This window comes from Rhincodon typus, chromosome 8, assembly GCF_021869965.1.
Source record: "Rhincodon typus isolate 14 chromosome 8, sRhiTyp1.1, whole genome shotgun sequence".
Taxonomy (NCBI): Eukaryota; Metazoa; Chordata; class Chondrichthyes; order Orectolobiformes; family Rhincodontidae; genus Rhincodon; species Rhincodon typus.
Window position 1 is genome coordinate 78,582,500 of NC_063339.1, and position 13,992 is coordinate 78,596,491.

A 13,992-nucleotide genomic window follows, 5' to 3' on the forward strand; every position below is an offset into this window, starting at 1 on the left:
CATGGGAACACCACCCCCCGCAAGTTCCCCTCCAAGCCACACCATCCTGACTTGGAAATTTATCACTACTCCTTCAGAGTTGTTGGGTCAAAACCCTGGAATTCCCTCCCTGAGGGCATTGTGGGTCTACCTACAGCCCATGGACTGCAGCAGTTCAAGAAGGCAGCTCACCACCACCTTCTTAACGGCAATTAAGGACAGGCAATAAATGCTGACCCAGCCAGAGACACCCATTTTCTGTACGCAAGTGAAAAAGTAAACAGTAGAGACTCAGTTCTGAGTGTGTAAACCAATCCTGAACAAGACGCCTTTGACCTCTCTGCTCTTGCAAACTATCGTCCCATCTCCAACCGCCCTTTCCTCTCCAAAATCCTTGAAGTGCTGTCAACCCAGATCTGTGCCTATTTTCCCTGGGCTCCATCCTTTACCCCTCTCTGATCTGATTTCTACTCCTGCTCCAGTGCTGAAACAGCTCTAAACAAGGTGTCACGGTGAAAGGGCGTGAAGAGAAATCATAAAGAAGACTGGGTTCTTTTCTAAACGGTACTGAAACTCTGTTTCTTTGAAAAACAGACCACCTCACTTGATTCTCAAAATGGCTGAGGCTGATCCCCCATGATTGTATTTCTAGATCCCTTGCTGATACAGAGGGCTTGAAGACGGTGGGTGGGTGTGGGATGGAGGGGTGGTTTGCCTGCCCTCTGCCAAATCTGGGCAAAGGAATGCCTCAAAAGCTCATTATGATAAAGTGGGCACTAATGCTTTTAATTACCGCTTCGCCATGCAGTGGAAGTTCTGATAGGGGAAGGTAAACAACCATCCAGTTAGCCCACTGAGTTGGGACATCGAACAGAGAGACTTGTACATAGTTCTTTGAAAGTTGCAACACAGCTGGAGAGGGTAGTTAGGAAGCCATTTAGCACGCTTGCCTTCATTGCTCAGACCATAAGAGTTGGGACATCATATTGAGGTTGTGCAGGACATCAGTGAGGCCATTTTTGGAGTGCCATGTACAGTTCTGGTCACCCTGCTACAGGAAGGATATTATTAACCTGGAGAGGGTTCAGAAGAGATTGGAGGGCTAAGGAGAGGTTGGGTAGGCTGGGACCTTCTCATTGGAGCGTAGGAGGTTGAGGGGTGACCTTATAGATGTTTATAAAATCACAAGGAGCATAGCTGAGGTGAACAGCTAAGGTCTTTTCCCTAGGCTGGGGGAGGACTAAAGTAGAGGACATATCTTTTAACAAAAACAGAAATTGCTGGAAGAGCTGAGCAAGTCTGGCAGCATCTGTGAAGAGAAATCAGAGTTAATGTTTTAATCAGAGTTAACCGTGGTTCTGGGGAAGGGTCACCAGACCCGAAACATTAACTCTGATTTTCTCTTCACAGAGGCTGCCAGACCTGCTGAGCTTTTCCAGCAACTTCCGTTTTTGTTTCTGATTTACAGCATCTGAAGTCCTTTCGGATGAATTTTTAAGGTGAGAGAAGAAAGATTTTAAAGGGTCCAGCGGGGCAACTTTTTCACATGTTCGTATGTGAAATTAACGGCCAGGGGAAGTGGTGAATGCAGGTACAGTTACAACATTTAAAAAGACATTTGGATAGGTACATGACTAGGAAAGGTTTACAGGGACATGGGCTAGTTGAACCAAAGGGTCTATTTCCGCGCCACATGACACCATGAAACACCTTATCACGTGACTGAAATCAGAACCGGTTGAATTACTTAAGTCTAAAAATTCTGGAAGTTTCTAACTGTTTGATCTCTAGGGGGACAGACTGAGATGGCAGCGTGCCTCAGGCCCTCCATCTCTGTCACCAAATTGCTGGCTCACAGGAAGCCTGCGGCCTGCCAGAAGGAAAATGAGACGGCCCAGCTCGCTGAAGCAATTATTTACTGGACACAAACCTCTGAAAGTTGGAAATTACATATAAACTGATTTTAATCTCGCTGGATTTACCTGTCAGTTATAACCTCTCTTTTCTCTTGTTCTGTCTTCCTTAATGCCCAGCGCACTTGTGTGTTTGGATTGAGTAGCAAAAGCCATTCCGCTGGGTTTTCACTGTTTTGTTAACAAACCCCATCTTTGATTTAATCTTAAAAAAGTTTTTTTTTGCCGAGGACTTATTTCCAAAATTGAAACCTGAAAGTCCGGGTTTGGGGAACACCCGCTTTGGCCTACCTCGGGAAGGGGCAGGGATGAACAAGAGAAATAAATAAATCAAACTATCTCGGGCTTAAAAAGGGAAAAAGCATCCCTAATTTAAACCCACCCCACTCCCGCTTTGCCTGTCTGTGACGAAACTCAAATCCTCAGTTCCTGTTCACCAGGATTGCTCCTCATCCTGCTCTCTGTGTCCCCCAGTCTTCGATAGCTGATCGCACTACCCTCCTCGTGTGCCTCTTCGCTGTTGTCCATTTGGGTTGACCTCTCACTGAGGGCTAGCATCGTCTGCAGATTTGAAACGAGGCTCCCTAACAATACTGACAGCGACCAGAACTAACTCGCCACCATCTCTCTTGACCGCCTCTCGTTTGTTGCACTGCTCATCAAACATCTCGTTGCGGGTGAGCAGAAATCGCCTTCAATTGAAAAAAAATTTTGAAGCCAACGTGTTGGGTCCCTGCCACAAACTCTGACACCCCACCCCTCCCTTCCCTTCACTGCCACGACCGGCTCCACATCCCTGACTGGCCATTGCCTCAGACTGAACCTAATGTTTCATAGCCTAGCTGTCCTATTTCACCCTCATTACTAAAGAGACTACCAATTCCCATATCTCGGTAACGCTGCCTGACTAACCCTGCATTAGCCTATCTACTGCTGAAACCTTCACCCTTGTTCTTGTGACATCTTCATTTGTCTATTCAAATGCTCTCCTGGGCAGCTCGCCCATTTTTCGCAACTTCTTTTAAAACCTGAAGTCATCCAGAATGCTCCTGCCCGCCCATTAACTAGCACCAAAAAGTTCCACTAACTCACACCATCACTGATCCATACCGGTCCTGCCTTCGTTTTAGAAATTGCCCATCCTCATATCCAAATCGTTCCAAGGCCTTTAAGCCTTCCCCATCTCCGTGACACCCTCCAGACCAAGAATGCCACTGGACTGGTATTCCTGAGGCCCAGGCTAAGGGACGCAGGTTCAAACCCCACCTCAGTAGCTGGTGGAAAATTAAATTCAATTAATAAACCATGAAAACAAGTCACACCAATGGCTATCACCATGGTTATTCATTATTATATTTTAGGGAAAAGAAATCTGACATCCTTCTGTCATAACAAGAAGTTTTGAGAGACAGTGCCTTTTTTCAATGATATTCATATCCTGCATTTCTCCAGTTCTGACCTCTTACACATCCCTCACTCCCTTCAGCTCATCACAGGGTGTACAATAACACAGTGCTTATGTGCTGGAGTAGTAAATCCACAGGCCTGGACTAGTGATCTGGTGACAACCCTACTATTGAGGAAACTGGTCTTGTGTAAGTCTGGCCTATAGCCCACCGGTCCTGGTCAACTCCAGTCCCACAGACCCTTAACTAACCTCTGAAACAGCCAAGCAAGAACGCTCTCTTTCTCTTCATTATTTCCTGGGATAGGGGGCAAGGATAGAATTTGTTGTCCATCCCTAATTGCCCTTGTACTGAGCTGCCCTCTGAAATGACCCAGCCACTAAGAGTCAAGCAAATTTCTGTGGGTCTGGAGTCACATGTACGCCAAATGAGATAGAGCCATACAGCATGGAAACAGACCCTTCAGTCCAACCAGTCCATGCCGACCACAATCCCAAATTAAACTAGTCCTACCTGCCTGCGCTTGGCCCATATTCCTCCAAACATTTCTCATTCATGTACTTATCTATATGCCTTTTAAGCATTGTAATTGTACCCTCATGCACCCCTTCCTCTGGAAGTTCATTCCACACATGAACCACTCTCTGTGTAAAAAAAAGTTGCCCCTCATGTCATTTTTAAATCCTTCTCCTCTCACCTTAAAAATATGCCCCCCCCAAGTCTTGAAATCTCCCACCCTAGGGAAATGACACCTGCCATTCGCCTTATCTATACCCCTCATGATTTTACAAACCTTCCACTACGAGGTCACCTCTCAACCTCCTACGCTCCAGTGAAAACAGTCTCAGCCTATCCAGCCTCTCCCTATAACTCAAACCCAGATTTCCTTCCTGAAAGGGTATCAGCGGATATGTTGGAGTCAACCTCGCACAGCTTTGGAACAGCTGGGACTTAACACTGTGTCTCTTGGCTCAGAGGCAGGGACACTACCACAGCGGCCCTCCTAAAGGACATTATTGAACAGCAATCGATGATTGTTGCCATAATAACCGTGACTGAGGTGTGAGTGGGAAGCTCCACATTAGAATTGATTGAATGCAAATTCCACCGGTTGCCATGGTGAGATCTGACACCAAATAACCAAAGCAATGGCCCAGAGCTCTGACCTTACCTGCCTCTCCATCATCTCCCTGGGTCGGAACCAGCAATAAATGCTTCCTTTCCTACATCCCACGAATGAGTGAAGAAATAGACATTTGCAGCTGTGCCTTCAAGCTGCTTAGCCCCAAGCCATGGAATTACCAACTTAATTAAACTTCTGTCGCTCCAGCTCTCTCTCCTCATCAAGTCACTCCTTAAAACATACCTCTTTGGCCAAGCTTTCAGTCACCTGATATCTTTGGAGTTGTTGACAATTATACCCTCCCACATAGCTGAGAAGAGCCTTGCGACAGCTTCTGATGCTAAATGTTTTATTTAAATGTGTGTTCATCTCTTCGTTAACCACATACTTGGCAAGCAGCACTACTTACTGTGGGGACATGTCTCGTCTGTACCCTAATCAGCCTCTCTTTGAATATTTCCAACAAATGCATCTCATTTGATAATTATTCATTCCAATCTATCTGGGAAATATTTTCTGGGCGTTGGTCGTAGCGTCCCATCCTCTGAAAGAGGAAGACAGGGTTTAAGTCCCACCTACTCCAGAGATGCGTCTGAATAGGCCAATGGAAAAAGGGAAAAAAAATTACAAAGAATGCTGGAAATCAGAAACAAAAATCAGAAATTGCTGGAAGAACTCAGCAGGTCTGGCAGCATCTGAGGAGAGAAAGCAGAGGTTAACGTTTTGGAAAGGTTCACCGGACCTGAAACGGTAACTCGGCTTTCTCTCCACAGATGCTCCAAGACTTAATTTTTAAAAAAATCTATTTTCTGGTACACTGTCTCCTCGATGCACCCTATTTGTCCCATTCTATGTATCACACCTACAACTGGCCTCTTTCATTCTCAAAATCGAATCATTCTCTGCATTAAAATGGATCTATTAGGGACAGCCCATCCCTCAAGAAGCTCAACACCATCCAGGTCAAAACAGCTCACTAGATTGCCTCCACATGCACAAACATCCACTCCTCCCACCACTGACACTCAATAGTGGCAGTATGCACTATCTATAAGACACACTGCAGAAATTCACCAAAGATCCTCAGAACTCATGACCACTTCCATCTTGAAGGACAAGGGCAGCAGATACATGAGAACACCATCTCCTGCAATTTCCCCTCTAAGCCACTCACCATCCTGACTTGAATACATCGCCGCCCCTTCAGTGTCGCTGGGTCAAAATCCTGGAATTGTGGGTCAAACTACAGCACATGGACTGCAGCGGTTCAAGAAGGCAGCTCACCACCACCTTCTCAAGGGGCAACTAGGAATGGGCAATAAATGCCCATGATTGAATCATAAGCACTTCTTTCTGTAGAGTTCTGTACATCTTGCCACAGTATTGTTAACAAAGCTCAGTATCTTTATTTCAATGTATATAAACATATTTGATTTATTAGTACTTATCAGTGTTGCCCATGTTCCAAGGTCAAATTGACTTCCCAATCCAGGTAGTTCCATGAAGGTGATGTCAACGCCCCCTCTATACTGACCTTCCTTACACAGTCTATTTGTTTGACTGTACTATATCTTTAGACTTGGTTGTGGAGTCACTTTATCTCTAAAGGGATAAATAGTGGGTTGTCCACCTAGCAGCTCTCAGATTTCAGTTTTCAGGTAACACTGTCGGGGGTGTGGCATCAATTGTTTACAACTAAATTTGTTTGCTCAGAGCACAGGACTACAGTCACATGTGTGTTCTTTAGCAACAGCATTAGTAAATGAGCTGAGGTTTTGCACAGATTGTAGAGGTCAAAGATTGGTTACAGCACAGAACGCTAATCAGCCTATTATGTCTACATCAGCGCTCTACATGAACCCCTTCCCTAAGTGCCACTCCCCCTGCCAATCCCCTGTAGCCCTGCATACTTTTCCTCTTTAGATAGTGATCCAATTCTCTTTCGAAAGCTGCAATGGAACCTGCCTCCCCCATACTCTAAGGCAGCACATTCCAGAACCTAACCTTGCTGCATGAAGATATTTTTATTTTGCTCCTGTCACCACTGCCTCTTCTGCCAATCGCCACAAACCAGCGTCGTCTGCTTTTCGATCTCTCCACTTGCGGAAGTGTTTTCTCCCTATCCCCACTGTACAAGCCTCCACGCGATTCCGGAAACCTTTATCAAATCTCCTCTTCGGCCACTCTTCCCCAAGGAAAACAGCCTCAACCTCCTGCTGCTTTTATTGACGTATACACATATACCGCACACCCCCTCCCCAGTTCACTCAGCCGTCGCGCCCTCTTTAGGAATGTAACCTTTATTCTGCATTTTTTTCCTCTTCATTCCACCAAACTCTATCATTACACATTTCTCTAACCTTAGATTCCACCGGTCACTTTTCTGCCCTGTTCCACCAGGGGGTGAAAGGCCGCGCGACCCCTTCCTCACACTCGCGGCGCTTCCGAAAGTCAATTAGCCACAAATTTTGAAACTGTGCCACGTCCAACAAATCCCTAAATATTTCCGGATGAACGGGCTTCATCAGAAGCCGCTGGGGGGCACGTCACTGTCAATCTTCCTCCAGCTGGAAGAAGTGTACACCAAGTTGCACTCCGTTCCATCCCCTAACCAATCTCATATCATCGTTGTTGCTCACCCATTTATTCCATTGTTGATATAGCACTAGCCAGAGAACAGCTGGACTACTGTGAACAGTTCTGGGCCCCTTGTCTAAGGAAAGGTCTATTGCCACTGGGCGCAGTCCAGAGTAGGTTCACTCAGCTGATCCCAGGTATGGAGGGACAATCTTATGAGGAGAGGGAGAGTAGGCTGGGCCTGTACTCACTGGAGTTAAGCTAAATGAGAGGTGACCTTAATGAAACATACAAGATTCTTAGGAGTCTTGAACAGGGGAGATGTGGAAAGCTTAATTCCTCTTGTGGGAAGAGTCTAGGACCAGAGGGCATTGTCTCAAAATAAGGGGAGGTCCCACATTTAAGACGAGATAAGGAGGAATTTCTACCCTGAGGGTAGTGAATCTGTGGAATTCCTTACCGCAGAGGGCTGTCGGGGCTGGGCAGTTAAATACATTCAAGGCTGAGAGAGACAGATTTTTGATCAGTGAGGGTGGGAAAAGGTCAGGAAAGTAGAGTTGGGGATTATCGGAGCAGGCATGATTGCATTAAATGGCAAAGTGGACTCGATGGGCTGAGTGGCCTACGTCTGATGCTCTTGGGGATTTTTTTATTTTTCAAATCTTCTCACGCCAAACAAACAGATATACCAGAATTGTTAGGTCCAGCACGATTCGAACTCCTGAGCTCTTAAAGCACTAACCCACCCCAGTCTCCTCTCACCCCTACGAATACTGTAACAAAAGCAGTTTCAGAGCAAGCCAACGTAAAATGAACTTCTGTCAACGCATTGGTCTGTGGGTAAGACAGACGCGCAGAAGTTTATAACCTTAGCCGCCCAGCAGCTCCGAGTTGCTCACCTGAGTTTGTTTGGCCGTGGTGACTCTTGCCGACGTGTCTGGCGAGGCCCCCGTGGACAGATGGTTGTTGAGTGGGTGACCCGTGGTGCCTAGCTTTAGCAAGGTGCCCGTGCCGTGTCTCCTCGTGCCCTTTGGGCTGGACTGACCGAAGAAGCAAGAGATGGGCCTCCAGCCCAGACTGTTCCTCCTGCCCGGTCTCGGCCTCCTGTCCGGGTGAGACTGAGCGGTCTCTGCGGGGATTCCGTTAGAGGGGAGACCAGCGTCCTGCGCTCGTGGGGGGACGAAACGATGCATGGAATGCGCCCTCTGCCGCTCGTACTCCAAAGAGGGGACGGAGAGATTCTGGGTCGGCTTATTCGCATCCAGTCGGCTGCATGAAGCCCTCGTCGCGGAGCTCCCGCTCTCACCCCCTCGGCCTTTCCCGTGGTGACCACGGGAGAAGATCCTGCTCCAGCGGCGCGTGGAGCTGGGGCCGGGCGGCTTCTGAGGCATCTCCTGGGCGCTGTCTTCCTCGATCCTCCTGAGCGGGCAGGGCGTCCCCCGAGGGCAGCAGGCTGCGCTTCTCCGTAGAGAGTTGGACCTGGAGACGGAGACTTTCTGCAGGTCGGCCAGCAGTTCTGTGATGTGCCCGTTGACTGGCGACTTGCTCCCGCGGACAATGGGCTGTGTAACAAGAGACAAAAGGGGGCGGGGGGGGTTCGATTACAGAAGGAAACACAGGCATCAGTCGAAGTCAAAACCCAGCGAATGGTTTGCACTAGCATATCCCATCCACAGCTCCACAAGCGTATTAAATTCAATATTAAAAAAGCTGCTATTGCCAGGCTCTAAAGTCATCGGAATACTGGAGACCCCAAGATAACGGGGCTCCGTAATGTTTGGTACGTGATGCATTCCCATGCGAAAAGCTGCCTCTGGTTCTCTTTACCTTTGCCAGAGGTCAGACACCCGCATGGTGATCCATACGACTTTCTGACTGACAGGGGAACTCCCACAGGGCTATGGCGTGGACACTCTCACCCTGTAGCATAACCCCACACAGTGTCCGATCAGAACAGTGAGCTCCTCACCCTTTCCACTATTCTAGAAGGAATCAGCAACACGCCGAGGATACGACTGGACCAGTCCAAAGCAAAAAGGACGTACGGCAGTACACAGACCGCAGTACTAGTCCCGGTTCCTCAAACACTCACCCATCCTGATACACCAGGCTTGTCGTCAGTTGTCGACCCAACGTGCATGGATCTGGTTTTAATCATTTACTTCAGCAATGATTCCGAAGCAGAACCATCCTCCTGGACTTGGTGGGGGGGGGGGTGAAAATGCAGTGATGCTAGAGCCTGTGATCCATGCTTACTCCCATCAACCAGGCCCACACTGAGCGATGAGGTGTCAGAGTCCCTGCCGCCTCCAACCCTTGCATAATCCTCCTACCACAGGCATGAAGCATGAGCAAAGCAACCTGAGTCACTGCAGAGTCCTCACAAAATCAGAGGATATATTTTACATTAAAAGTTTCGAGGATGCATGTCTTTCCTGTTAACAAGCTGCACGTCCTAGCAATGTGGGGGGTGGAGGGGGGGGGTTGTCTAGGTGGGATTCTCTTTGGAGGGTCAGTGTGGACTCGATGGGCTGAATGGCATGCAGGGAATTCTATGATTCCTCCACATCTGGAGTCAAAAATAAGGGAAAAGCTTCCCGATAGAGGAAGAATCTCATCAGCCCTTTCAGAATTAATTGACCAACACAAACATGCACAGTCACGTACAAAGACTCAAGCAGCTAGTCACACTCGCACGCATTTACTTATGTACTTGCACACTCACAGGCACAGACGCATGCACAGACACAGACCCCCTGCACATTGACTGTGCAGCCTGACACTGACTGACACTCAACGCAGATGCACTTGGACTCATGTTCCCCAAGGTTCCTACACACACACACTCAGGCATTACCATCACTGAATCCCCCACTATCAACATCCTGGGGGTTATTATTGACCAGAAACACAACTGGGATCACCTCATAAACAAAGTGGCTACAACAGCAGGTCAGAAGCTGGGAATACTGCGGCGAGGAACTCATCTCCCGACTCCTTAAAGCCTGTCAGGCACAAGTCAGGAGTGTGATCGAATACTCCCCACTTGCCTGGATGGGTGCAGCCCCAACAACACTCAAGAAGCTCGACACCATCCAGGACAAAGCAGCCCACTTGATTGAGACTACATCCACAAGCATTCACTCCCTCCACCACCGATGCTCAGTACTATCTACAAGATGCACTGCAGAAATTCACCAAAGATCCTCAGACAGCACCTTCCAAACCCACAGCCACTTCCATCAAGAAGGACAAGGGCAGCAGAAACATGGGAACACCACCCCCCTGCAAGTTCCTCCCCAAGCCACTCCCCTTTGCTAGGTCAAAATCTTGGAATTCACTCCCTAAGGGCGTTGTGGGTCAACCAACAGCACATAGACTGCTGCAGTTCAAGAAGGCAGCTCACCACCACCTTCTCAAGGGCAACTAGAGTCAGGCAATAAATGCTGGGCCCAGCCAGCGATGTCCACATCCCACGAATGAATAAAACAGACCTTTCGCACTCATGCACTCGCACATATCTACAGTCTTAGCTCACACTGTCACACACTAATACTCACACACACTGACCTAAGTATAATCATTCCCTCATGCTCACTCAATCATACAGGTGCACATAGACCCTGTGTTCACACATTGCTAAGTTCACTTGGGGCAGCCTTTCTGTTTCATAAGACAATTTTCCATGGGACAGCAACCTCATACAATCCAGACCTGCCTTTTTTTTTAAAACAAAGGACAGAAGCTCCTCATTTCTGAGGGATGATTTTGCTCATGTCTCCCTCAGAACTTCCATTCTGACAGTTCCTTCATAGCATCACCAATCTGATGTACGTGACTGAGCTAGTGCAGATAAAAGTGCCTCAGCAAAATGTGTATGCTGATGGACTTAGCATGCTCCGGGAGCTCAGGATTGATTATCTTATTCTGCCAAAAGATTATGAAGATACGTCTGAGATAGCGAACGTGGAAAGTTATTCAGACTTTGCTCTTTCCTGGCCTATGCTCTCCGGGTCTCACCCTTAGTCACAGATACACAGACACAGGCACAGACACACAAACTGAGACATACTTGCACTGACACTCACACTTTGCATACTCAAATTCACACTAACACACACACTCACTGACACACACACACATTGATATATACTTACACAAATACATATTCACACTGACACACACACGCATTGATATATACTTACACAAATACATATTCACACTGACACACACACGCATTGATAATGACACTCACACACTGACAGTAACACAGAGTGACACTCACAATAACACACACTCACAATGGTACTTACATTGACATACACACACTCACTGACACACACTCATTGATGCACACTCAAACTGATATGGGGATGCTCACTCATACACACTCACGCTGATGCACAGTCACAGACACGTACTCATACTAACACACTCACACTCATACTGACAGACATTGACGGATACACACTGACACTTACTCTGAAACTCTCTATCAATGGGAATTATAACAGTTTGGGGTTGTAAAGAAATGTGATTTTAGTGTATTGTTATAGCTTACAAAGAGTTAACTCACTGAGTTATAACACTTACAGGGAGATGCATTTGACCTTCCCACGGCAGTTAAACAGTAAGACGACTGCCTGGAGGGTAACAACAGACAGACTCACTTCCACAACCTACCCTTTAATTCTTCACCCCTTAATTCTTCCTCCTCAATGTCCATGTCCCTCATTCTCACAGCCACTCCCCTCAGCCTCTGTGCCCATCACCCATCACCTTCCTTATGCCTCACCCTCCGTGTCCCTCACCCTCATGTTCCCCCCTCACCCTCAGTTTCCCTCCCCTCAGAGACCCTCACACAGACCCCCACCCTCTGTGTCCCTCACTCTCTGCGTCCCTCACCCTCACTTCCCCCCCTCACCCTCAGTGCCCCCCACACTCTCCGTGCAAGCCCGCCTTACCTTCAGCGGAGTGAGCTCCACAGGGGTGACCCTGGATGGATCCACCAGAGGCCTCGGTCGCTTCGGGGTTTCCGCCAGCAGCCCCTGCCATTGCTGGGGCAGGCCAACAAACCTCTGGCCGTGGGGGTCGAAGGAGGTGTGCAGCCTGTGCTCAAAGTTCCGAGGAGCTGAAATCTCCAGGCGGTGGGACCTCCTCTTCTTCCACATGATCCGCCCAGGAGGAGGAAGAGACCCTGCAATGAGGAGAGGCTGAGATTGGCGGCTGACATTGGGATGGAGGAGGAGAAGCTGAGGATTTGCCAGCAATATTCCCAGGAGGTGGCGTTTCTGCACCTTCCCACCTTCGAAAGCAGCCAATTGCACGCTAAGGTGCGTGGTCTCACACACACACACACACACACACACACACACTCTCAGACACAGACACACTCTCAGACACAGACACACTCTCAGACACAGACACACACACACATATACGGCTGGTTTTTGCTTTAAAAGATGGGCAAACACATCCTCAGTGTCAGTCGGTCACCTGGCATTGAGCTGAACCCAGGTGCGACTTGAGCTGCTCGCAATGACAGCGAGAGGGGCTCCAATCCAAAAGTCAGTTCACTGCCGCCTCTCCAAAGACGTAAACCAGTTTCCTTCGCAGGAAAAGTACACCTCATTACACAAAGTTTGCAAAAAGTACGTCAACTGTTCAAATCTGCCCGCACATAAAATGTAGTGTCTCTATCAATGCATTGTGTGGCACCCTGAGGGACTCGCTCACCTTATAATTTACAGGTTACACCTACATTCCGTGACAAACTCCCTCCTGTTTGTGCAGCCTGAAGACTTTTATGTGGGTTAAAGCAACTTATGTACAAATAGAGCAGGCCCTAAGGGCAGGCCTGGCACTTTCTCCAGTGAGTCTTTGCAACCAAAGCTTTAGAACATCCCTGGCCACGGACGCCTCGGGGTCAGACTGTGCCAGTCTGGGATGCTCAGTTAGTCCCAGTGAGAAACAAACAGGTTTTGGGCTCCGCTGAGGAGCTGACAGTCCTCCGACACCAGCTTGATGTCTATCTCAGTGTTGCCCTGGCCCCTGGGTAAGAGGCTGCATCTTGACGCTGAACCGTCTCTCACCAGACTTGCTCTTGAAGACACATTCCAGGAGGAGGTGGCTCACCATCTTACCCACCTCGAGGGGCAACAGGCGGAGGGGGCGAGACTCCAGGTACGTGGGAAGAATCTGAAGGGAAGGACCCTTTCTCATCTAGAACATAGAACATAGAACAGTACAGCACAGTACAGGTCCTTCGGCCATGATGTTGTGCCGAACTTTTACCCTAATCCTAAGGTCTATATAACCTCCACCCCTACCTTATACTATCATCCGTATACCTATCTAATAGCCGCATAAATGCCCCTAATGAGGCCGACTCCACTACCCTCTCCGGCAATGCATTCCACGCCCCGACCACTCTCTGAGTAAAGAACCTACCTCTGACGTCTCCCCTATATCTACCTCCACTCACTTTAAAACTATGTCCCCTCGTAATAGCTACCTCCACCCTAGGAAAAATCTCTGACCATGGGGCATTCTGCCAAGTAACAAAACAAAGAACTGCGGACGCTGAAGATCTGAAACGCAGAAAGTGCTGGAGAGAGCACAGACAGAGAGAGAGAAAAACAGAGAGCTAACGTGTTGGAGTCCAGTGACCAGTCCAGTCTTGAAGAAGGGTCAAAACATTAACCCTCTCTCTCCTCAGATGCAGCCAGACCTGGTGAGTTTCTCCAGCACAACTTTGTTTTTGCATGATTCTGCCCGAGAGCCTGTTCAGGGGGGAGCCATCCGACAGAATCCACCATCTCCTGTGCCCCACGGGGATGGTGTATCTTGGTCACTGCCTGATGAACTAATGGTCAAAGGATTTCTTTAATTTTTACAAACCTATTCAGAAGAGACAGATGGTAGCGCCCGTTGTGGCCGAAATGAAGTTTTCCACAATAACCTGCCCTGACTATTCTTCACAACACTTGGTCAA

General features: G+C 48.2%; 1 protein-coding gene across 2 annotated transcripts in view; it reads right to left on the minus strand.

Annotated features, from left to right (window-relative positions):
* The window catches only part of LOC109913245 (serine/threonine-protein kinase PAK 4-like), a 34,697-nt gene extending 22,509 nt beyond the window's left edge, over positions 1-12,188 (minus strand). Inside the window, exons 1-2 of one of the 2 annotated variants that reach the window (XM_048600132.1) lie at positions 11,963-12,188; positions 7,898-8,560 (exon numbers count right to left, since the gene is read on the minus strand). In XM_048600132.1, coding sequence (XP_048456089.1) covers positions 7,898-8,560; positions 11,963-12,169 — 870 coding nt within the window. In that variant the 5' untranslated portion in view covers positions 12,170-12,188. Of the gene's footprint in view, positions 1-7,897; positions 8,561-9,090; positions 9,177-11,962 lie in introns of those variants that run through there. The other variant, XM_048600133.1, reaches the window with a different exon arrangement.
* Positions 12,189-13,992: the final 1,804 nt, after the last annotated feature.